At 44.0% G+C, this 25,869-nt stretch overlaps 1 protein-coding gene across 1 annotated transcript in view; it reads right to left on the bottom strand.

Annotated features, from left to right (window-relative positions):
* The window catches only part of Myo3b (myosin IIIB), a 408,256-nt gene that overhangs the window by 188,723 nt on the left and 193,664 nt on the right, over positions 1-25,869 (bottom strand). Inside the window, exons 11-17 of the mRNA NM_001393777.1 lie at positions 14,611-14,707; positions 13,553-13,669; positions 12,723-12,827; positions 9,484-9,567; positions 8,310-8,512; positions 2,248-2,346; positions 1,796-1,910 (exon numbers count right to left, since the gene is read on the bottom strand). Of these exons, the coding sequence (NP_001380706.1) occupies positions 1,796-1,910; positions 2,248-2,346; positions 8,310-8,512; positions 9,484-9,567; positions 12,723-12,827; positions 13,553-13,669; positions 14,611-14,707 (820 nt within the window). The remainder of the gene's footprint in view (positions 1-1,795; positions 1,911-2,247; positions 2,347-8,309; positions 8,513-9,483; positions 9,568-12,722; positions 12,828-13,552; positions 13,670-14,610; positions 14,708-25,869) is intronic.

The raw sequence follows: 25,869 nt of genomic DNA, 5'->3' as shown, positions 1-25,869 counted from the left end.
TACCCAGCACCTGTGGTCAGGAATGGCCTGTTTTGATGACGTATACTGAGTGACAAGCTCAGCTATCTGTTTCGTTATCAGCAGCCATGCTGGCTGGCTTCCACATCGACTCAACACAAACTAGAGTCATTTCAGAAGAGAGAACCTTAGCTGAGAAAACAGTCACCAGACTTGTCTGTGGCCCAGTCAATGGAATGCTTTCTGCATTGATGACTAATGCAGAAGGACTCGGTTCACTGTGGGCAATATTAGCCATGGGTTAGTGGTCTAGGCTGAGTGAGCCACAAGGAACAAGCCAGTAGGTATCTTCTGTGGCCGCTGCATCAGTTCTTGCCTCCCGACCCCTACCCTGAGTTCCCTAGACAAGCTTTAAGATTAAATAAACCCTTTTCCTCCCAAGTTGCTTTTGGTTATGGTGTTTTACACCATACAGCAATAGAAACCCTAAGAGAGAAGCCTATTTCTATCGGAATAATATCACTGTGTGTTCTCCTCTGAAACCAGGGCCAATCACATCATAGGGCCAATTCTGTCACCGTCTTTTATTCACTAAAAGCAAAGTATCACCTCCCCTAAAGGGTCCCTTCGTCATGGATCCTGTCCTCTTTTAAGAATGTACGTCCCACGCTTTGGCATGATCTCAGCTATGGAGTTGTACTTTAAACAGCTCATTTCCACCTCTGCTAACAACTCTTCTGATGAAGTGTAATTGACAAAAGTGAGCCTGGTAAGCTAGTTACCATGAAAACTCTTTAACAATGTGAGAAACTGTTAAATCACCCTCAAAGGAGCGGAGAGAAATATATTTCTATTTTTCTCATAACTTTTAGGATATCCCCTGCCCCATCCACTTATGGTCTGTGAAAAGCCAACAACAACAAAACAAACGGCCAGCTAGAAAAAAGGGGAGGTGTTATTAGGACTAAAATCCACTGTGCTAGGAATAAAATCAACTATTTCGTAATCTAATCCCCTAAGATTTAACACTCTAACCTTCCTGCTAATCGCACACCCTCTTTGCCAGTAAAGAGAAAGAACCTGTATGTTCTTACAAAACTGAATGGCATAAAGCCCAGAAACTATGAAATAATACAGCATGGAACAATATCTGATCCTAGAGTTATAAATACCATGTGTCAATCCTAGCATGTGTTTAATAGCAGAAGCCTATATGTAGTAAGATGGGCTTGGTGTTATGCATACAGCCATAGTGAACAATGCAGAAATGTACCAGGGAGAAAGTGGCTCCGGGGATGGTGGGAGATTTTAAAAAGTTTGTCATACAACAAGGAGCTACTTGTAGAAATACGGCCTAGCTTAGGTATAACCTAGAGACTCCCGTATCCCTCTCCTTTCAGAAGTGATGTCAGCTCAAAATAGGCCAGTATTCTTTTGGCATCTGTTATTATAACGAGGGTGGATTTATGATAATGGTAATAGTTGCTAGGTGCTTGGCCAATAAGACAGCCACGCCTCTCATGATTCGAGTTCATTTGGGCATCTTGTTCCAATTCAGATTCTGTTTCAGTAATTCCTGGGTGGACCAGAATTTGTGTTTATTGCAAACAAGTTCCCAGAGAATAGCAAAGTTTTGGGTGTTTAGACCACATGTCGAGTAGGCATACCTTATCTCCCAGATGACAAGACTTTGAAAACTGTCCTGTAAGCTAGAACACACACACACACACACACACACACACACACACACACACACACACACACACACACACACCTTCTCTCACATCCATCTGCAGGCATCCACACCGAGCTTGTTTCTCTGCCGACCAGCATATACCTTGTCAGTGAATCCGATAATCCTGAAGCAATGCTGAATCACGTCAAACTGTCTCCGGTAAGACTCTTTGGACGTGATGTCCTGCGTGACTCTTTCCGTCTCAGCAGCTATATATCTGAATAAAACAGACCATGACCCAACACGGTAAGCACTCACTTAGCAAACAGCACCATGGGGCAGGGCGGGGGCCACCTGGGTTTCTTCCCTTTCACAGGCTAATACTGTGGTGGAGGAAAGAAAATGGCGGCAGTCGAGCTTTCCATCACTCTAAATAAATTGCAAGTGCACAGACTGGGTTCTTGCCCTCTCCTCTTGCATATTTAACTTAACAGAATGAGCCCCCAGTTAAAGAAACAGCTCCATTTACTCCTAGGTTTGTCAGCTGCTCAACTGAACGCTTAGCCAGCAACCTCCTCTCCACCAGCAGCAAGGGGTCTTGCAGGAAAACTTACCTAGGAGGCTTTTCCTCAGGAAGTCTGAATTCAGCAAGTTTCTTTTGGTGATAAAGACCAGCATAAATATAATAAAATATGTGAAAATTTTTCTCTCCCCTAGGGGAAAAATATCAAGGAAGAAGCTTTATTTGTAGAATTTATAGCAGGCTTTTCCAGACCTAAATAATTGATTCCATTTCCTTTCTGTGCAAGATATTATTTCACAACAAATTTACATAAGCGGGCAATTAAATACGTTTCATCCCAAAGACGAAATATAAATCATCACAACCTCACTTTACCAAACACATGTATCTTCACTATAAACTGAAGAATGTTCCAGAACTAATTCAAGTAGCAACTCAGTTGTATGCAACAATCTTTCCATGAAGCTCCTGGTCCTGTGCGTTGGTGACCCAAGCCCCAAGCTTCAGAGGGTGAGAAGTCTGGCCTACAGTGACCAACCAGATACCCTGTTTTATGGTAGGAAAGGTAGGAAATGTGTGGGAGTCCCTCAGCACTCCAGAAAGAAAGAATTCCTCTGGGGCAGAGGTTTGCACTCTCCCAGGGTGCTATGCTTTCAGACACTGCTATAAACGCCATTCCTCAGTCCCTGGTGGCTGTTGCTGTCCACATCCTGTGTTGTTTTGGTTTGTTTGCTTGTTTTTCCTTTTTTAATGTGTAGCCGGTATTTTGCAAGCATGCCTCTGTGCATCGTGTGCATGCAGTGCCCATGGAGACCAAGAGGTTTTGGATCTTTGGGAACTAGAGTTACAGAAACTTGCTAAGTACTACCTGGGTGCTGAGAAATGAAGCTGGGTTCTCTGCGAGGGCAACAATTGCCATAAACCCCCGTCTCTCCATTCCTTGCCCTCATCCGATAAGCTTCACTGGATAGGATGCCCAGCATGTTCCCTGTGTCAGAAAATGACACAGAAGGAACCGAGGAGCACACGCCTAGATACAGTGCAGCAAATGGCAGTGCCACGACACCAAAAGCATCATTGCCTTTTGATAATGAAATTTCATTGCTAGATCGCCATGGGTCGGGGAGCTTTGGAAACTGATACCGAGGGCAGATTTGGAAAGTATTGCCTCCGATCCCTTTCTTCCCTCTGGAAGAGGGCAGCCTTTCAGGCTGATATACTTACAGCAGGAAACCCTACTGCCCACCAGACTCACTCTATAGGAAGAAGCCTGGTGTGCTTCTCCTCTTTCCCCGTCTATGGCTTGGTCCTGCTCCTCCCTTTATCCACTCCCAGGTATCTTTGCCCTCCTCAGTCTCTTCAGGATGTTTTATCACTGTGTTCTAGATACCTCTACTTGCCATTTCTCATTCGTTCACAGAACATTACTTCATTGTTTTATTTATGTTTTTTTCCCCCAATCACAGGAGGTTGAATCCAAGATCTTTACTTTCTAGGCAATACTCCACCAATAAGCAACATTCCAGCCATTGGCTTATTTCTCATGATCCTCCTGCCTCAACCTCCCCAGCACTGGAATTACATGGTGCACGCCACCATGTCAAGCTATTGTCATTATTTAAAACAAATCTCATTGCGTGCATTTAAAGCATCCAGTGTGGTACAAAACGCACATAGTTTTAAAATTTTATTATTCAACTGATAAATGTATTGAACGCCATTTTTGGCAGGCACAATGCTGAACACCAGAGAAACAGTTCTAAGAGCATTCACACCCTTTTGGAGCATTTCTTCTAGATGGAACTAAATGAACTAAGAGGAGAGCTTGAGAGGATGGCTTTAGAAGAAATAAACAGGGGCATAGGATAAAGAATAATGTTGATAATGGAAATCACTTTATGTCAAGTCAGGGCAAAGACTCCAGAGAAATAACTTTACAGTGAAGCCCTGAAGTTTGAGTGGGAATTGTAAGGAGTTATAGACAGACAGGAAGCAGAGACAGAAGTCTGCACACGAGGGCTCAAAGGGCTGCCTTACACTTGGCCAACCTCTGAAAGGTTGTTTATTCAATGTACATTGGTCAGACCTTCACATAACTTCATCCAGAGATGGGGGACCAGGAAACGAGATATTCAAATGTGCCCAGTGAAGGGTAGAACCACCACTGTAGATGTAACTTTAATTCACCCCATGTGATTGTTGCCTCGGAGGCTTACTACTGAATAAGCTTGTCCTTTTCTAGTTCTTTCTGAACGCTGGCTGGCTGGTTCAACTCAGGTGTTCTTGCTCAAACTCCTCTCCAAGCTGACTGACTCAGTCTGGCTTCTCTCAGCTTCTGAATGACTTGTTCTGCGCGGCCTCAAATGAACTGTAGCAGTCTACTCTACTCTTCCGGCTCCTTCTCATTCTGGCTCCTTCTGCTTTAACCTGTATCTGGTTTGTTTTCCCTGTAACTTGTCTGTAAAACCGTGCTGCTAAAAGCTGCCTCTTAACTCCACGAACTGAACTGAACTCAACTCAACTCCACTGCACTGCCTCCTGTGCTGATTGACTGGGCTGAACTCAACTGACTAAACTCAACTGCCTGAACCAACTTCAACTCAAATCAACTGAACTCACTGAACTGAACTGATTGAAACTTTTTTTTTTCCGGAGCTGGGGACCGAACCCAGGGCCTTGCACTTGCTAGGCAAGCGCTCTACCACTGAGCTAAATCCCCAACCCTGATTGAAACTTCTTAAATAGCTTCTGTTTCCTGTCTGTTCCTGTAAGATTTGGGTATATCCTATCCTGTCAAATCCCTCTCTGAATTGTCATGTTGTCTGTCCCTCAATTGAGACCAAATCTTTTGGGTTCAGACACCATCTTAGAGAACCTCAGCTAAGGTTGAAAACAGGCAGGTATCTAGGGCCAGTTTCCAGGTTACCATCCAACAAGACCTACATCTAGCACCAGTTTCCAGGTTATTCCCCAACAGATCTGCACTTCTAGGTGACAAGCCTGCCCCCGACACCTCACTTCCTAGCCATCATCAATCAGGAGGAAAACAGAAGTTAAGTTTATAGTTTGGCTCCCTATAGCAGCCAAATATGTTAAAGACCATAATGGACCCCAGTAAGATGTGTGTCAGGCTAGATACCTCTTTTCTTGTCTCTATAAATGCTTGCCTGAAACTAAGCTTAGGGCTATCCCCTCCATTCTGCTACATCAGAGAGAGTGGTGTGGCCCAACCTCAAGCTTGAATAATGAGATCTTAATGTGACTGCATCGGAATTGCTCCTTGTTGGTCTTTTGGGGTTCACGAACATTTCCTAGCACAATAAAATTAATGTTTGGAATTAAAGGTGTGTACTAAGGGTGTGTCTGAAGCCTTACCCTCTCTCCATCCCATTCAATTCTCTTAACAACCTTGGGAGGTTGGTGTTATTAGGCCTGTATGACTCATGAAAAAAGTAAGGTGAGACAATATTTACGGCTAGGAGCAACATTCCACTGGAAGAGCATGGCGCACAGGACACAGCAGTGCCTATTCCGTCAGAGACAGTGCCTTCAACTTTAAAATCATACCAGTGTGGGGAGGAAGAGACAGAGAGATTCACCCAAGTGATCAAGAAGCTACAGGGAAGCTTCAACCACTTGTAGCTTCACATTTCTTCATTCCTGTGTTCACTGTGCAGACCCGTGTCTACTGTGCAAGGCAATTCTCTGATGGAGGAAGGTGTTTGGTGCTTCTGGTGTGCACATATGTTCATGTGTGTGTGCATGCGTGTGTACAGGAATGCATGCATGCATTCGTGCCTATGTGTGTTCGTGCGTGTGCATGTGCGTGTGCGTGTGCGTGTGCGTGTGCGTGTGTGTGTGTGTGTGTGTGTGTGTGTGTGTGTGTGTGCGCGTGTGCTGGAGATCTAACCTTGCATGCCATATCCCACCAGCCAAACACACAAATGCTTGGATTCTTAAGCTGGTCCTAGGCCTGTGGCTCTCATCTGCCCAAGTATCTAACTACCCCGTCTCTCTTCTTCTCCACTCTACTACCCTTATTCATTCGGCTTCTCCGCATCTCCATTGGCCCACTGAACTAGAGTTAGCATTTCAAAATGCAAGTTAGTGGTGACCACTCCCCTTCCTGAAAACATCCTCCAGTTTCCTAGTCTTTTTAGAAAATATTCAAAGCCCCATGTAATCCATTCTTAGTGCCCCCCCCTCTCATTCTCTGCACTCCCAACCCCATCGTGTTGGCTAACTCTTAAGGGATCCACAGATCTCAGGAAATCTTAAATCCAGGAAACTCATCTCTCCTTCTGGACCCCCAGGTGTACTGCCTTGTCTCTGGTTTCTTGTCAACCTGACACAAGGCAGAGTCATTTAGGAAAAGAGAACACCCACTGAAAAAAACGTTCTTACCATATTGGCCTGTGGTGCATTTGGTGTAAGAAAGCAGGCTGAGCAAACTATGGGAAGAAGCCCGAAAACTCCCCCATGGCCTCTGCGTCAGTCCTGGTGTCTGTCCTGTTTGTGATCCCATTCTGACTTCCTTTGATGTTGGACTTTGATGTGGAAGTATAAGCAGAATAAATGCTTTCCTCCCTGAGTAGATAGAGTAGAACTCCCCTTTTCCTCTGTGAACCCCACACAACTCTTCTTCCTAAACCAGATAGTGTGGCCTCTTCACTGGTTTGTTTCCCCAGCACTTACTTGAAAGCTATTGCTTCCGAACACTGATCACATCTGCTCTATTGACATCTTCCTATAACCACTGTGAGCCTCTCACCCCTCCCCCACACCCACTGTGGACACAGGGACCTTGTCTTGTTTTCTTCTGGCATATAGCAGGCATTCAATATTGACTGGCTTGTGTTGTATGCAGCCCTGCTCCTGAGAAACTCTGGTGCCCTGGAGTGATCAAAGCCAACAAGAAGAAGAGTGGCTGACCCTGTTAACATGCACTGTCTTGAGTGCTTTTAAGTAAGTGTACACAGATAAACTTGTGGGTCTTACCAACAAACCCATGGGGCCATGGCTAGTGGCATCCGCATTTCACAAATGAGCTTCAGAAACATTCGGTGACCTGCCCAAGGTCTCAGAGTGTCAGAGGCAGCATTCAAGCCCAGAACAACATGCTGTTGATGATTATTACCTATGACAATAATGCTTTTCTTAAGACAGAGTGTTGTGCTTTAAATATCATCCCCCACAGGCTTGCATATTTAAGCACTAGATCCCCAGTGGGTGGCACTGTCTGGGGAGATTATGAAACTTTCAGGCAGTGCAGCCTGGCTGGAGGAAGTGCATCATTGGGGCAGGTCCTGAGGTTTGACAGCCTAACCGGATCTCCCGTCCTCACTCTTGGCTCCCTGTGTGCCCACGAAGTGTGATATCCTCCAGCCTCATGCTCCTGCTACCATGCTTTCCTCGTCATGATGGACTGTGTCTCCACTGGGATTGTAAGATAAAGCCAACCCTGTCTCATTGCTTTTCATCATAAGATTATCACAGCAACAAAAAAGCAATGTATACTTAATATAATTTCCTTCTTTTCTCCCCCAAGTGAAAAGAAAATATACGGGATATATTCAGTCCTTTTCGTTATTGAGAACTTCACATTTAATGGATAAAGTGGATCTTTAAGTTATGTGCAAATTAATTGTTAGATTCTATCTTATACAACCAACTCAAGAGCATTGCCCCTGGCCCTTGGCACTCTTACCCCTTAATGCGTTTTAGGTAAAACAAAAACAAAAATATAACCACCACAGAGGGCTGAAGAGACGGCTTTGCTGTTGAAAGCACTTGGCACTCCTGCAGAGGCTTTGAGTATGGTTCCCAGTGTGCACACGGCAATTTGCAACCATCTGTAACTCCAGTTCCAAGGATCTTACTCCCTTTTCTGGGCTCTTAGGGTAACAGGCACTCATACTGTGCACAGACACACATGCAAGTGAAAACACAACACGCATGCAAGACAGACTAGATCTTAAAAAGCAAATCGGCTACCACTGGTACTTTGCTTTTAAAAATTGGGAGAGACTAAAGAGCAAAGGGGAGATGGAACTTTCAAAGTTCCCAAGTTCTTCAAGTTTATATCGGCAGAGCAAAAAACAAACAAACAAACAAACAAACAAACAAACGGTGATAGAGTAGAGGGGCACCTACGCTGCCTGCTGTATAACTCTGGATTTTTCAAGGAGATACTCGGAGATTCTCGCCCCCATGACAGCTCCCGTTGGTGTGAACATCATTTCCAGATATTTCCCGAAGCGGCTGGAGTTATCGTTGATGGCTGTGCGGGCGTTCCCAAAGGCTTCCACCAGGGAGTTTACTTGGAGAATCTTCTGGCGTAAGGTCTGATTGTTGGCCTGGGAAGAACAGAGAGCATTCAAGAGAAGCCTTCAGAAGCAGCGTTCCAATCACATTGCCCTGCACCCCTCCCAGGCTCCCTTTCTAAGGGCTCTACTCTGGGAAAGTTAGCGACAACACCACCCCACCTCCACCCCCGCCACTCCCCGCATGGGTTTCTTACATGAAGGAGTCATGAGGTACCATGAATCAGAAAGCCAGATTCGGTGGTAGGTTTTTTGTTTTTTTGTTTTTGTTTTTGGTTTTGGTTCTTTTTTTCGGAGCTGGGGACCGAACCCAGGGCCTTGCGCTTCCTAGGTAAGCGCTCTACCACTGAGCTAAATCCCCAGCCCTCGGTGGTGGTTTTAAAGTCTGGCTGCATCACATAGGAAATCTTTCACGTGTTTACTGCTTAACAGTTTAGAAAGATTTCTAAACACCGGCATCTTCTAACTTTTTCACTATGCTCTTTGAGAAACCTCAACTCAAATAAAGGAGTCCTCAAACCCTTTCTTAGTCATATGCACTGATGCCAAATAAGGCAGCCCCCTGACTAATTTTGTAATCCTCCCTTCCATGTCTGGGTCAAGGATGGAATTTTCCTTTTCCTTAGCTGTTGTTGCACAGTGGTGTTTCCCTTTGCCATTTTCCTAATCTCCACAGTACCCCCATCCCCCGCCCGATCTGACTCAGGGTCTAACCACTCTTCCCACTAAGTGGCTCAATGTTTCTAATACAATGAAAACACACAAAATAATTAGTAGCCCGCGGTCTAGTAAATCCATGTTGCTATTATTTTTCTCACGGCATGGAGTGAGAACAGCATGCTGGCATCTTAAGAGCTATCAGGAGGCAAACACAAAAAAGATGAAATCTTATGGTGATTTCTGATGTAAAAAACAAACCAAAACAAAACCATAGTACTGTCTTCTGCTATGAGGGCTTCTTCAGGGGCTTCAAGCCATGGCATGCAAAGCCGGTTGGCCCATACCTTTCCTAAGAAAGTGAGGTGCTGGACGATCAGATGGGCGTTTTCCGTCTTCCCGGATCCGCTTTCCCCACTGATGACAATGCACTGACAGAAAATAGAGTCAAGGGAGGGATTCAACGAATTGCCACACCGAAACAACACGCACACTGGGTTGTGGTTTTCCGTATAACACCGTCCACTCTATCCCTTCATCTTACAATGAACAGCCGTTCTATTCTGGGAGAGCGGCTTGTCACTGCAAGGTGGAAATGTAGCATTGTCTGACGGTACCATTGTCCACTGATTCCTGTAGGTTGTTTGGTCTCTTCCTGTTACAAACCATATTGTAACGAATAATCCTATACACAGGTCACTGTATCTACATGCAGATTCGCCTGCTGGGTAAATTCCAAGTGGACAACGTCTGATCAATAGGTAAAGGTATTCATAAAACAACCATTCCTGTGCTGCTCTGCTAGGGACCACAGCGGCTGGCTAATCCACTAGAGCAACAATTTGGGTTTACTGGCACGTTAGGAAGGGTACACGATGCAAGGCCAGCTCGTAGGACACGTACATACATGGGGCATGGGGTTTGGGCTGGTGCATTCGAAAAGGTACACAACCCAGGGCCAGGTACATGGGAGACAGGCATGGGGCATGTGGAGTTAAGGCAGTAGCATATAGAACGTAGTCTGTAGCCTCGAGGCCTCACCACACAGTATATTGATTTGTGTCAAACTGATAGGTTAAAAACTGGTATTCAGTGCGGTTTTAGTCTGCGTCTCTTTTATTATGGGTGGGGTCAAATACCTGCCAGTGCTTAAGGTCGATCACTTTTTCTTTTTTGTTTTTGGTCTTACTTAGAGCAGTGGGCTGTTTTTATTGTACGGTTAGCGTACACAAAGAAAATCAATGGTGAGGTAGAATAAAAGCAGCGTATTCTGCCTTTGTACTGGCTTCCTGGCATAAAGCTTCTTAGAATTTCCTGACTGGTGGAAGGACAGGAGCATCTTCTGCTCCTCAGGAAGAACAATGGCAGCCACACCTCAGCTATGAACGAGGTGGTTCCAAGTGGGAGCCAGATTATCTCAGGACAGGGATGGACACCAATAAAGAACAGATGTATAAATCAGAGGACGGAAACTTTCAGACCCACCTCCTGCCTTCCGGGAAGACAAAAAAAAAAAAGGTCGAAAGTTGAGTTCAATCAAAACTTGTATTGAAAAGAACCACTTTATTTATTATTATTATTATTATTATTATTACTATTATTTTATTATTCAAAATATTCTATTAGCATGTATTCCCTGCACAGAGTGTTGGACTCAACAAAGTTTCTTTCAAGTCTACCATATGCTTTGACTGAATTCATCTCAGTCTTAATCCCTGAGTTATAAACACATTTTTAATGATTTATTTATTATCTTATATATATTTGGTGTCTCACCTGTATGTATGTCTGTGTAAAGGTGTCAGATCCCCTGGAACTGGAGTCATAGGCAGTTGTGAGCTGCCATATGGGTGCTGGGAATTGAATTCTGGTCCTCTGTGCTCTTAACCGTGGAATCCTCAAGATATATATATATATGTGTGTGTGTGTGTGTGTGTGTGTGTGTGTGTGTGTGTGTGTGTGTGTCTTAAAGAAATGAGATTCAGTGAGTTTTGGGATTGATGGATTGAGGGTCCTGGGAGACGGCTCAGATGAAAGGCAAGATCCTATGTTTCCCCGCATCTCCTCCTATCTGTCCCATGTATGTTGCTGCTGTGGGTTATATGCTAATATGCCAGTAAAAACAAACTTAGTGTTCTTAATTCTTTGAGTTGCTCTAGTGAATAAGCCAGCCTGAAAGGGTTGTTGGAACCCTGAATCTGTACTTGGGTTGGCAGAATTGAGCATCTTGGCTATTCCATTTGTAGCCTGCACCTGACACACGGGCACTTTTGTTGAAGTTAAGCCATAACCTGTGGGGTGCGTGTTAACTCCAGAGTAGAGCAGGATTGCACTGAATTGTAGGGCAACACTGGAAAAGCTGTTTAGTGTTGGAAAACTCACAATTTGGTGCCAGAAACAAAACGGGGGAGGGGGATAAAAGAAAAAAAAAAACACAGCAGGCAAATTTGAAAGTCGAGTCCTGTCTTTCCACTAATTTTCTCTCTGAGAAACCCGTGGACACTTGGTAAGTCTCCACAATAGTACAGAGATTTCCCTCTCTTGTCATCAGTAAACCTGAGTGTGCTGTCCCGTGGGTTCTGCTGTGCAGTGGTTTGAGTAAGAAATGTCTCTCACAGTTTAGGGCACCTGAACACTGAGTTCCCATTGGTCAACGGGGAGGTTCAGGAGGTTCTGTCTTGCTGAAGGAGCACGAGAGTGGGGATGTCTAAGCCGCTTGTCATTTGCTCTTTTTGCTTTGTGTTCGCTGTTCCAGGTAGGGCTCCCAGCTGCTCCTCCAGCAGCCACACTTGTTTGCTGCTGCCCCTTCCCACCTCTGACTCTTAGACCTTGGGAACTGGAGACCAAAGAAGTCCTTTCCTTCTGGAAGTTGTCTTGGCCATGGTGTGTTATCAAGTGACAGAAAAGTAACTAAGACACAGTTATTTGTTTACCCTCAACTGACCCAAAATATCAGACTTGTTTGGTCTCTGGAGGTACACGCACAGTGAGCTCTCATAAATGCAGAAATAAAGGAAAATAAACCTAGGAAAATGGAAGTAGGGTCAAAAGTAGAATATGCCATGCTGTGAATTATAAGCCTAGACAATTAAAAATTACGAGTTAAGTTTGTGTTTAAGTAACGTTGAGCTTAAATTTTATCAGTCTTAACCCTAAGCCATTGAATTTCCCAGCAGCTAGATGATACAGGACCCGGTATCTAGCAAGGGCAGTATTTCACATGCACAGGACGCAGCCATAAAGATTCTGAGATATTAACAGGAGGGAATTTCATTTATGCCGTTATATATTGCATTTTTTATTACAGCCATTGCATGTAGTCAGGTTGTGGTTGTCCTACGTCCTCATTATGTTCATATTAGAAATGTCTTTATGGCGCTTCATGAGAGAAAATGAGTGCTCCTGACGCACGTGTGTTATGCATCTCAAAAGGGCTTTCTCCTTCTCAGGCTTCCTGTTCCCTCGTGCAGCAAATTTACTTCCCATTTCCTTGGGGTAGCCTCAGCAACTACAGGTCCAAACACAAAACGGAAGATGTACTATGTCTTACCTGGTGAGCTGGTAGGAGCGGAAGGTGAGTCCTTACCTGGTCTTTGCTGAAGGTAACTAAACACTGGTAAGCATTATCTGCTGATGCGAATATGTGGGGGGGATTTGAGGAACGCTTCACCCCGTGGTAAAGCCTGGAAAACTGAAGGGAAGGAACAACTCATTGACAGGACCCTTCCAATGCTCCCCCGGACCAACGAGTGCCTTCACTGTCTATTACAGAAACACGAGGCTTTTCACCTTAGGGGACTCACTGCTTCTGGAAGGCTCAGAGTCTCCAGGCCCGTTCTGACCCCTGGTTTCCATTACTGGCTACACAAGCTTGGGCAAGCAAGGGACACTAACTGCTCTGTCTCCTCCCTTACTGACTAGTCATAGCTTTTCTGTCTCATAGGATGATCAGACACAACCCAAGCCAGGGTTTGGCACGTAGCAAGCATTCAATAATTGTTAACATTAATTGTTGTTGTTCCTTGCCTTGAGAAGTTTCTCCCTAAAGGTAAAATCCCACTTAGGTTAAATTATTGTCTACACTTTCAGATATCAGCTCCATAACAGGAGAGTGGTTGCATGATTTTTAAGGCCACTACATTTTATTTGCATATTTGATTTTTTTCCCCTCAGTGTGTGGGTTTGTGTCTAGGACCATGTGCATTCTAAGCATTTGCTCTACCAGTGAACGCATTTCCAGACCTGGCCTTGTGTTTTTTTTTGGGGGGGGGGTTCTTTTTTTCGGAGCTGGGGACCGAACCCAGGGCCTTGCGCTTCCTAGGCAAGCGCTCTACCACTGAGCTAAATCCCCAACCCTGCCTTGTGATTTTTAATCACTCAGGAAGGAACAAAATGCTTTTAAACTGGTCCTCATACCTGTGGAGAGTATATGCTTAGATTCTGGAAGGGGTTTAAGGCAATCAGAATATCTCCCACATAGGTGTAGATCAGCGCATCTGCATATCGCTTCTGCAGCCAGTAGATAATCGTATCCTAGGAAGAGAAGAAACGGCGTGGAGAGTAATGTGGCCAATCAAGACAGAGACACTGAACGTAGCAATGAGCTTCTTACACTAATGTTTGTATAAAAAATTAAAGCAGCCCCTTGCGATCTTAACAGAGTCTTAATGATTCTAAATCTCTCAAACGATGGCAGGTGCCTGGAAAGACTCAGTGATAAGAATGTGCTGAGTTACTGACAGGCATCCGGGAGAGCCAACGAAGATTTGAGTCGTTCCTGGGTACAGGGTTGGGGCCAGTCTCTATTCAATTAGAAGGTTCTATCTATAATTAGATTAAACTATGTGGACAGGCTCTGGAAATCAAACTTACATCTCCTGGAAGAGTAGCAGTTGCCCAAGCTGTTAACAGCTGAGCTGTCTTGCCAGCCCTAGGAATTTCATTTCTCAAAAGTAACACTTGTTACTGGATTGTGGGAATACAGAACTGAACACTGGCATTATGGGTGAGCGATTGAGCTGTTGATGCTGGGGTTCCCCTGCATTAGAATCTACAGATAGAGGTTCAGCTCAAGCAAGGGCGAGTATTCTGAACGAGGCATTATCACTGTTCTCAGATTTCAAATCTGAACTATATTCACCCACTGTCTGTAAATGAAATGTCTCCTGATGAAGAACCAAATCTGTTTTCGGGGTAAACTGTCATATTTTTTATTAAATAGAAAATGGATTTAAGTTGGTGGGCTTCATCAGTCAGGCCTGTGAAATAAAGGGCTTTACTAGAATCTTTCATCATTCCAAAAGTTTAAGTGAACAGACAGAAGGTCATAGTCATAGCAATCACACCATAGCTAACCAAGCAGTTACAGTTTTGAACGACTTTAAAAAACTGTGATCAATCACAGAAGGGCCAGAGAATGGACAGGGCACCTGTGTGAGGCTCTCTGTGAGAGCTGTCTACCAAACGTTCAGTACCTCGTCCAGGACCTCAAGATTGACCAAGTCATCCTCAAGGCAGCATTTACCAGCATCCTCCACATGATGGGGTCTTCCAGTATGCATCCTTTCATGCCTGGAACCATGAAGAGAGAGAGCATCAACACCATGACAATGAACGCAGCAGAAGGCAGGCAATGAGGCCAGCTCACTTGAGAACTCCACACGTGACACGTCCAGCAACCTCAGTGACAGTGAAAACAAAGCCAGTCCAAACATCATGCCCTGTGGGTGGAGGCACCAGGGGAAGGGGAGTCCTAAGCTCTTCCCTCACAGTGAAGAACTTTTGTCAACTGAACCCAGCAAACATACATTTGTGTTTCCTAAATTCCAGCTGCCACACTTTTAGGAGTTATCATCTATACTCTTATCCTCTGCTCTGTGAGACAGGAGGTCACTTGTCTACTTGACTGCAATGTTTCATAGGAAAGCAATGAAAATCCTGAGACTTTGCAGTAAAGGCTCTCTGTGGGTCAAGATCCCCTTGGGGTGCGTGTGTGTGTGTGTGTGTGTGTGTGTGTGTGTGTGTGACGTATCAGATAGCCTGTATTACAGATGTTGACATTATTATATTCATAACAGCAGCAAAATCACAGTTATGAAGTAGCAAAGGAATAATGTTATGGTTGGGGGAGTTACCACAGCATAAAGAACTGCAGTAAGAGGCTACACCTTTAGGAAAGTTGAAGTGGCTGATTTAGAGCATTCTACATCCTGCATAGACTTTCCACTGAGCTACAGTCTCAGTGCCTCCCTTCTTGTGATGTCCCCTTGCCCTGTCTGCCACCACCCAGACTTTCTGACATATTTTTAAAACTACAGAAACTTTCAAAGAACAGTGTAAGTACCAAAGAGTTGGTCATGTTTTGCTTTTACTTTGTTTATTTATCAAAAATTCCTTTGAGACCTTTCCCCTAAAGAACTCCTTTTCTGAGGTAACCAGCCTGTTCCTAAATGTTGGTCAAGTACATACATGCATCAATGGACAACATATGGGTTATTCATGTTTAATTATAAAAAAAGTGATTTATTTAATTCAATAGTATCAATTTTGTTTTGTTAACATTTATCTGTGTACATATCCGCTCTTGTGTATCCACACCTGTGTGTCCACATGCACTGGTGGAAGTCAGAAGACAATTTCCCAGAGCCAGTTCTCTTCTTTCACCTGGGTCCTAGGGATTGTCACCAAAGTTCTGTGGCGAGGGCTTTTATCTGCTGAGCCATTTTGTCAGACTCATACTTTCTTATTGTGTGGCATTGTTTACCATGTATTCCAAAAACTTGAAATACAATAAATAAAAATCCCCTTTAGTATTCCAAAGTAGAGTTTGTTTTATTATTTGCTTATTTTTGTTTGCTTTAATTTATTTGCTTTGCATGCCGACCCCAGTTCCCCTCCCTCCTCCCTCCAGGTCCTTCCTCCTCCATTTTCTCCCTGCCCGTCCCACTCCTCCTGTTCACTTCAGAAAAAGGAAGGCCTTCCCTGGATATCAACCAGCCCTGGCTTATCAAGTTGCAGTAAGACTAGGTGCATCCTCTCCTATTAAGCTTGAATGAGGCAGCCCAGTACAGGGAAAAGGGTCCCAAAGGCAGGCAACAGTCAGAGACAGACCCTGTTCCCACGGTTTGGAGTCCCTCTTGAAGACCAAGCTACAACAGTAGTGTATGTGCAGAAGGCCTATGTCAGTCCCATGCAGGCTCCCTGGCTGGTGGTTCAGTCTCTATGAGCTCCTAAGGGCTCAGGTGGGTTGATTCTGTGGGTTTTCTTGTGGTACCTTGACCCCTCTGGCTCCTATAAACCCTCCCTTTCTTCTGCAGGATTCCCAAGCTCCATCTAGTGCTTGGCTGTGGTCTCTGCATCAGTTTCCATCAGTTGCAAGGTGAAGCCTCTCTGATGGCAGTTACCCGAGGTGCCTGTCTGTAAGCGTAGCAGAATGCCATCGACAGTGTCAGAGGTAGGCTTTCTCTTACGGCATGGACCACAAGCTTCACCAGTCTGTGGTTGGCCACTCTTTCAGTTCTACTCCACCTTTATCCCTGCACATCTCGTAGGCAGGACAAACTGTAGATCAAAGGTTTTGTATCTGGGTTGGTATCCCAATCTCTTCATTAGCAGTATTGTCTGTTTACGAGACAACAAGTTCAGACTCTATATCCCCTATTGCTTGGACTCTTAGCTAGGCTCACTCTCTTAGATTCCTGGAGTTTCCATTGCCCTTGGTTCTAGCCCATCCAAGAGATGCCCACCCACCCCCATTTCAGTTGTCTCTTGTAGTACTTTCTCCCTTTGTCCCACCACCCCCAATCTCTCCTCTCTCCATCCTCCCACACCCCTGCCCCCATCCACTGTACTTCTCTTTCTCAGTGAGATCGTGCTTCTCTCCCCTCGAGCCTTTCTTGTTACTTAGCTCCTTTGGGTCAGTGAATTGTAGCACAGTTATCCTGCAGTTTATGGCTGATGTCTACTTATCAGTGAGTACTTATCATGCTTGTCTCTCTCAGTCTGGGTTACCTCAGTCAGGATGATCCTTCCTAGTTCTATCAATTTGTCTGCAAATGTCACAGCGTCATTGTTTTTAATTCCTGACTAATATTCCATGTGCCAGTGCACCACATTTTCTTTACCCGTTCTTCAGTCAAGGTTGCTCCCAGTTCCTAGCTGTTATGAATAAAGCTGCTATGAGCATGGTTGAGCAAACGGCCTTGGGGTATGATGGAGCTTCCTTTGGGTGCATGCCCAAGAGTGGCGTAGTGCACCTTGATTCCTAGAGTTCTGAGAAACCACCAAATTAATTTCCAAAGAAGCGTATGTGTAGGTTTTCACTACCACTAGCAATGCAGTAGCGTTCCCCTTGCTCCACCTCCTCGCCAGAATAAGATGTGGTTGAGATTTTAATCTTAGCCATTCTGATCAATATATATCAAATGGAATCTGAGGGTCATTTTGCTTTGCATGTCCCTGATAGCTAAGGATGTTGAACATTTCTTTAAGTGATTCTCAGCCATTTGAGATTCCTCTGTTGAGAATCCTCTGTTTAGATCTGTACTCTATTTTTTTTTAAATTGGGTTATCTGGTTTGTTAATGTCTAGTTTCTTGAGTTATTTATGTATTTTAGATATCAACCCTCTGTTGATGGTGAAATTGGTAAAAACCCTTTCCCATTGTGTAGGCTGCCATTTTGTCCTTTTGATGATGTCCTTTGCCTTGCAGAAGGTTTTCAGATTCATGAGATCCCATTTATTAATTGTTGATCTTAGTGCCCGCATGCTTGATGTTCGATTCAGGAAGTTGTCTCCTGGGTCAATTCATTCAAGTCTATTCCCCACTTTCTCTTCTATTAGATTTAGTGTATCTAGTTTTATGTTGAGGTCTTTGATCCATTTGGATTTGAGTTTTGTGCAGAGTGATTTGCATCCTTCTACATGCAGACAACCAATTAAACCAGCACCATTTGCGGAAAATGCTTTGTCTTTTCTATTGTATAATTTTGGCCTCTTTGTAAAAAATCAAGTATCCAAAAATGTATGGATTTACTAGTGGGCCTTTTGTTCTATTTCATTGATCAGTCTGTCTGTTTTTATGTCATTGCCATGTGTTTGTTTTGCTTTTTGTTTTTGTTTTTTTCCGGAGCTGGGGACCGAACCCAGGGCCTTGCGCTTGCTAGGCAAGCGCTCTACCGCTGAGCTAAATCCCCAGCTGCCATGTGGTTTTTAGCGATGCAGATGTGATACCTCCAGAAGATCTTTTATTGTACAGGACTGTCTTAGCTGTCCTGAGTATTTTGTTTTCCATATGAAGCTGAGGATTGTTCTTTCAAGGGCTGTAAAGAATTGTGTTGCAATTTCAATGGGTAATTACATTGAATCTGTAGGTTGCTTTTGGTAAGATGGCCACTTTTACTATGTTAATCCTACTGATCCTCCGTGGCACGGGCGATCTGTCCATCTTCTGATATCTTCTTTGATTCCATTCTTCAAAGACTTGAAATTCTTGTCATATAGATCTTTTACTTGCTTGGTTGGAGTTACACCAAGAAATTTTATATTATTTGTGGCTATTGTGAAGGGTATTGTTTCCCTGATTTCTTTCTCAGCCCATTTATCATTTGTATGTATGAGGGCTACTAATTTTTTGGGTTAATTTTGTATGCAGCCACTTGGCTGCAGGTGTTTATCAGCTGCAGAAATTCCCTGGTAGAATTTTTCAGGTTTTTTTTTATGTATATTATCATGTCATTTGCACATAGCAATACTTTGACTTTTTCCTTTCCACTTTGCATCCCCTTGATCTCCTTTAGTTGTCTTTTTGCTCTGGCTAGAACTTCAAGTATTATATTGCAGGGATAGGTAGAGAATGAACAGCCTTGTCTTGTCCCTGATTTTTGCTTTAAGTTTCTCTCCATTTAATTTAATGTTGGCTGTCAGCTTGCTGTATATTGCCTTTATTATGTTTAAGTATGTGCCTTATATCTCTGATCTCTCTAGCACTTTTATCATAAAGAGGTGTTGGGTTTTGTCAAAGGCTTGTTCAGCAAGCATCTAGTAAGATGGTCGTGGATTTTTTTCTTTCAGTGTGTTTATATAGTAGATTGCATTGACAGCTTTTAAATGTTGAACTATCCCTGCATTTCTTGAAGAAGCCTACTTGATCATGGCCAGAATATGGAATCCAGGGGATTGGTAACTTGTTTTTTGATAAGGTCTCCTGTATCCCCAGGCTGACCTCTTAGAACTCACCATATTAATAGAAGATGATGTCACACTGTGATCCTCCTGCTTCTACCCCTGAGTGCTGGGATTACAAGAATTCATTACCCCATCCAATTTTCCTGGTGCTGGCAATCATACAAACCCATGCATGTGTTGAATAAGCATTCTATCCACTGAGTCGTATCCCAGCCCAAAATTTAATTCTTATTTTATTGGTTATTTTATTTATGTACATTTCAAATGTTATCCCCCTTCCTGGTTTCCCCTCCACAAACCTCCTATCCCACCACCCCTCCCCCCTGTTTCTATGAGGGAGCTCCCCCACCCACCCACTCCTGCCTCACCACCCTAGCGTTCCCCTACACTGGGGCCTCAAGTCTCCACAGGACAAATGGCCTCTCTCCCATTGATGCCAGACAAGGCCATCCTCTGCTACATAAGCAGCTGGAGCCATGGGTCCCTCCTTGTGTACTCTTTGGTTGGAAAAATGTAATTCTTTAAGTAATAAAATTAATATTAAGTAGACATTCCCATAATTTCCTCCATGAAACTGTAATACTCAGTGTGGTGCTTGGAGAAAGCACTTGCCTATAGGTTAAAAGCTCTGGCCCCAGTCTCAGGATTGTGAATCATGAGTGAGATACTCAGTACATCCCTTAATGGCAGCCACTTAGTCCTCATCATCTATAAATGGAAGGCACGTACAATCTTGAGATAGAAATTCAAATTAGATTTCTAAATGCATCAAGTACTAGTCTTAGGTCCTTATCAAAACTAGGAATCAACAATTTGTGTAACTCCTTTCGTTACTCAGAATGCCATTAAATTACACGGGTAAAATGTCCTCCTATGCCCTGTGAGTTCAGCAGTAAGGTAGCGTCGAAGCTTCCCTAAGAGGTGCCATATATCCCATATTGTCACAGTTTAAAAGGTCTCCTGATGCAGTACTGTCTCCCTGGATCCCCCAGCTGGCGTTGCCTAATGCTAGTGATGTACCACACAAACACCATGGAATTCTCACGTGTAGCTTCCTCCTTGCTACACACACAGAGGAGGTAGGTAGAGAACACCTTGAAGTCTGCTACACTGAGTCCTCCTTCCCAATCGCCATCGCTGGTAGTTTTAAATTAGAAAGTTCACGTGAAGCATATTAGTCACCTCCAGTACTGGAGCCAACTTTATTGAAAAAGTCTAAAATAAGACCAAAGCTGTATTTTATCTAATCTAATCAAATCACTAACCTAAGCAATCAAAAACGATTAAGGAGAACAGTTTCTTTTTCTATGCCTTTACATGTAGGTGACGTCAAAGAGAAACCCAATTGGGGGTCATCGGGATGGCTCAATAGTTAAGAGTGCTTTCCTAGAAGGCCTGAGTTTGATTACCAACACCCATGGTCACAGCCAGAAGCTCATTGTGCCTGTTACTCCAGCTCCAGAGGGTCTGATACTTCTGCACAGACAGACAGACAGACAGACACACACACACACACACACCCATAAATATGCATAATTTGAAATAACGATTTTTGTGGCGCATGCTTTTAACCCAGCACTCAGAAGGCAGAGACAGGCAACTCTGTGAAGTAGAAGCTAGCGCAATCTATACAATAAGTCCCAAGCCATCCGGGGTTACATAGAGAGGCGTCTCAAAAATAAATAAAGCAATTTGCAATTTTTTTAAAGAGAAAGAAATCAAATTGGTTTAAAGTATACTTTTTTGAGTCAGGTGTGGTGCATATGTATAAACCCAGTCGTTTGGAGGCTGAAACCTGAGGAATCATGAGTTCAAGGCTATTCTGGGCTTTATAGGAAGTTCCCAGCCAGGCCGGGTTACAAAAGACCTTGTCTCAGGGAAGGCAATGCTAATTTTCAGTGTGACTAAGAATATTGCGTCTTGCTTGCCATTTTATTAAATAAAATATCAGCAAGTCTGCCTTTCATAAGCCTAAAAGATTTGTCCCCTTAAAGTTCAACATAAAGAAAAAAATAAACTGAATTCTTAAATAAAATGACTGAATTCTCACTGTGTTAATTTCAGTCTTTTTATCCCTTTCTTTATTTGTGCCCAGTAACTTTGTGAAATAAAGCGTTTGACAAGGAAAGTTAGCAAGGGTCTCAAGAGACAGGTCAGTAGTTCAGAGGACTGGCTGTTCCTGCAGAGGACTCGGGTTCCATTCACAACACCCACATGGCAGCTCACAAGCATCCATAACTCCAGTAACTCCAGTTGCAAGAGATCTGACACCCTCTTTTGACTTCCAAGGGTATGAGGTGTGTGTGTGTGTGTGTGTGTGTGTGTGTGTGTGTGTGTGTTACAAAGACATTACCCAAGGAAGTGATCCTGATAAGATGGTGCAAACATTCCTTGCTTGTGTCTCCCCTTGAAAGCAACTAAACACTCAGGGTGGAATGTGGGTTTCTGTCTGTACGAAGGTGAGGACAGGCACGAGATAAGGCGAGAGTCTGTGATTGGGCAGTGGAAAAGGAAGGCGGGCTGAGAGTTTTAGAGATGAGTACAGGAAGACAGAGGAAGAAGCAGAGAGGAGGAGACGAGATGGAACCCATAGGAGAGGAAGCGGAGTCAGAACCACACAGTCCTGGGAGCCACAAGTATTGGGGATTTCTTAGATGGTGTGTTTGCCCCGTCTAGGTGAGCAGCTTGTGTTTCTATCAATTGAGTTTTGAGCTCACTGTGCAGGCGTTTTGTGGGTTGAGAATTTATTAATATAAATCTGACTGATAAATTACAAGCCTCTAGAGTTTTTATTTTACCTGGTTAGTGGGATTTGTGACAGCTAATCACAGGGGGAGGATGGCTGGGAATGTGAACAGAATCCACTGCAAGAGAACGGAGAGATGGGCAGTCACTGCATGGGCCTAGCCATGGTGGTGGGGAGACCACCAGGGCCAGAGAGCAGCCGGAGTTAGAGTGGGATGGTACCTTTTTCTATTTCATGCAGCAGCGGAATCCCTGAGCGTCTGTCTCAGGATTCTGGGAGGTGAATGCTCACAGGAAGCTGGGAAAGAAACCTGAATTTGAGATCCCAGCAAACCAATGTGCTTCCTGGGGAGGGTTTCTTCCCGCTCTTGGCCGAGACTACATGAGGAATGCAGACACTAGGTGGACACTCTGGATACTAGATGTCCTTCACTCTGGATGATGCTTTTGCACACGGTCTGAGATAAAAGCACTGGCAAACCTCAGCTGCAACCTCAGAAACAAATAGACACCAGCATAAAGTTGATTCTCAGTGTGCAGACACAGTTTGGTATCACCAGGATCTGAGTTGGTATTTTCCAAGCCCACCAGCTGATTGTCTACAGCTATAACCGTACTTATGTCTGTCTGTCTCACACACCTAAACTCCAAGGATCGTGCCAATGGCCTTGAGTCTCATCAAAATCTTCCCACAAGGATTTAAACAAATGAATGGAAAAAGATATCGTAATTACTGTTATTAGCTCTGTGTGACCTCCTTTCCTGTTGATGGGCAATCTAATCCTTAGAGTTGGTACTTGCTCAAGATTGTGGTAGGCAATTTAGAAGTGGTGTTATCTAAGATATCCTCATTCATATAAAGACCAGCTCACTAGTTCAGCCACACACACGTACACATGCACACATATGCACACATATGTTCACTTTCATATGCACACTCACATATATGAATGCACACACAAGTGCGAGTCTGTACACACACACACACACACACACACACACACACACACACACACACACACACCAGTAGCTCTATTTGCCCTCTCCAATTAGTGTTCCTCTGAAAAGGAAGCCTGCTTCACTTTCCTCCTGGGGGGTTTGGAGAGTTAAAACCTTAATCCTAACACATATCTTTTACAAAATCCTTAGATGTTAGATAAACGTATACAAGTGTTATGTCTCTCTACTTTTAGTTAAAATATATAAATATAAATTTAGATAAATAGATACATGTAATTAAACTTGGTTTAATTTTATTTTGCTGTCTTCTTGAGTCAAGTAGCTTGTTCCCACTGGTAATGACAAACTCGGATTATCTGAAACTCTCAAGCTCCACCTAGTGTCTTAATTTAAGAACAGCATCTGCTAACATTTTTTTTTTTTTTTTTTTTTTTTTTTTTGCCAAGCAATTCTTTGTTTAAATATAAAAATTACAGATATTCAACTTAAAAATACTTGAGTTTGGCTGGGCAGTGGTGCTGCAGATCCCAGCACTTGCAAGGAGGAGGCAGGTGGATCTCTTAAGTTTGAGGCCAGCCTGGTCTGCAGAGTGAGATTCCGGACAGCCAGGGCTCCACGGAGAAACTTGAAAAACAGACAAACAAAAAGATACGTGGGTTGTGTGGGAGGCACAGCTTAGAGACGGCATTGGAGGGACCACACCCGTTAAACACACGGGCCTGTGTTATCGGAAGGAAGACAGTACTGATGCATGGACACCCAGGAGGCTGGAGTGGATGGATGTTGTCTAACAATCTGTCATCGTTTTGCGGTTCTGAGGAGCCAGCCTTCCTGAAACCCCCAACTATCCCGAGCAGTATCTAGGCCCTTATCCTGAGCTTAGCTTCTTGATAACTAGAATCCGTCCCTATGAAAGAGTCCCATATACCTTGCATCCTCCACCCATAGTCTACTCTTATGTTTGTAACAAATCCCCTCCCTTAGGCCCTTACCCTGAGCACTGTTGGTCAGTCAACAGAACTGATTCTTGTTGTGCAGGTCTCAGGTGCTTTGCTGGGGAGGGGGAGGTTCCACATAGCTATGCCTAGAGTTTTGTTGCGATGAGTGTCAGGTGCAAACCTCTTTCCAGAGTTTTACTATGCTTAAATGTGTCCGAGAAATAAAACAGACTCTGGAAGCTTGCCCCAGGGCCTGCCAAGTGGTGCTGACTGGAATTTCATTCTTCACCTGGTGTGGCCCATCTCCCTGCCAGCAGTGACACTGGCAGGGTCCCCAGGAGGGTTGAGTTTTCCAAAGCTTAGATAAAGAGATACATCTAAGTGACTGGGTAACAGTTTATTTAATAAAGGCATATAGTAATATATAGATTTGTTTTGTTATTGTCATACGGCGCACATGGTCTACTACTTCCACTTTTACTTGGTGCACATATAAACATCCAGGAATGCTACACATTCCAAATGAGCGCTTAGGTTCGTGCACAGCGTGCTCTGAGGTGCTGTGTGCGTAGAGCGATGGCTGTAACTGAAGCGTCTTCTAAGAGGAGTGTTCCGGGGTAAAGTACATCAAAGTCTGTACTGCCTTTTCTGCATGTCCTGCTTGTGTTTATGAGGCAGACAGAGTTTGAGGTTTGACGCCAAGAGGGAAAACTGTGCGGTCTGGGTTTGGGTTGGACGAAGTAGAAGATGCAAAATGGGATGACTTTAGGTCTCAGGGACCAGGGATGAACTCTATGTTAAGATAGAGATGTGGGCATTGTGGAGCCAAGGGCAGGCTTTTGGTCACGTGTGGCGCATGTGTGGCTTTTTCGAGACTGTCTTTAGCCCCGGTCATGGGTGGGAAGAGGACTTTGAGAACATTCAAGCGGTTCGGACTAGAGTTTACTCTCTATGCCCATGTTACAGTGGAGCAATTTCGGGGTGATGCTTTTTTAATAGCCCAAGCTCGGTGACAAGCCAGTCCTCTGTGTGATTTCCCTCCAAAGTGCATCCTTAACCCATTAGCTTCCTGCATTCAAGCAGAGACTCCATGCAGAGGGGTACAAACAGGTTCAGGAGTTCTACACATTGGGGTTGGGTGTGGTCTTACCCTCATGTACGTGATAGAAGGAAGTGCTCTAAATCATGACCCAAGAATGTGACTCTCTTACCTGATGCGTATTCACACACCATTCACCACTGAGAGCTCCTCTCTGTGCGACAGTCTTTAGACAGTTGTCCTCTGGAAGACCCATCGCGAAGATTATTTCTGCCCCATTCCTCCATTCCCAGAATATAAATCCTCCCTTCCCTCCCAAGGTGCAAAAGGAAATCTGTCTATCAGATGCCGTGCTTAAAGGTGGCGATGATATTTGTGAGGGATAGAGAGAATGCAACCAGGGATTAGGAAAAGAGAAATGAGGAAGAGGACCCAGACTCAAAGGCTCTGGTCCAAAGCCTCTATAGCTGTAGGAAGAGCCCATTCCCTTATGACCCTAACCAGTGGCTCCAAACAGTAAGGAAAACGTTGCTCAAAAGTAAGGCTGGAGTTACAGCACCAGCCTACACTATCAAATCCTCCATGCAGAGCACTTCTATTTCCATGTATCCTCTGATTCAGGGTCATAGAAAATGGACAATTCCATTTGACTTTAACTATACAGTAACGGAGCCAGTAGGAGACAAATCACCACAGATTACCCATGGGGCTCTATTCTATTGCCTCTCTTGTGAGTCAAATATAAAGTTGAGTTTGGACCCAATGGCTCCCTGAGCTAGATGTTGACCTGTAATGTAAAGTTAAAGTTCTCAAACATACAAACTTGAAAAATAGAAAACCGAGTAGAAATCGTTATAGTAACGGCC

This window comes from Rattus norvegicus, chromosome 3, assembly GCF_036323735.1.
Source record: "Rattus norvegicus strain BN/NHsdMcwi chromosome 3, GRCr8, whole genome shotgun sequence".
NCBI classification, from domain to species: Eukaryota; Metazoa; Chordata; class Mammalia; order Rodentia; family Muridae; genus Rattus; species Rattus norvegicus.
Note: the sequence above shows the minus strand (reverse complement) of the source record. Positions and strands in the feature narration are given on the sequence as shown.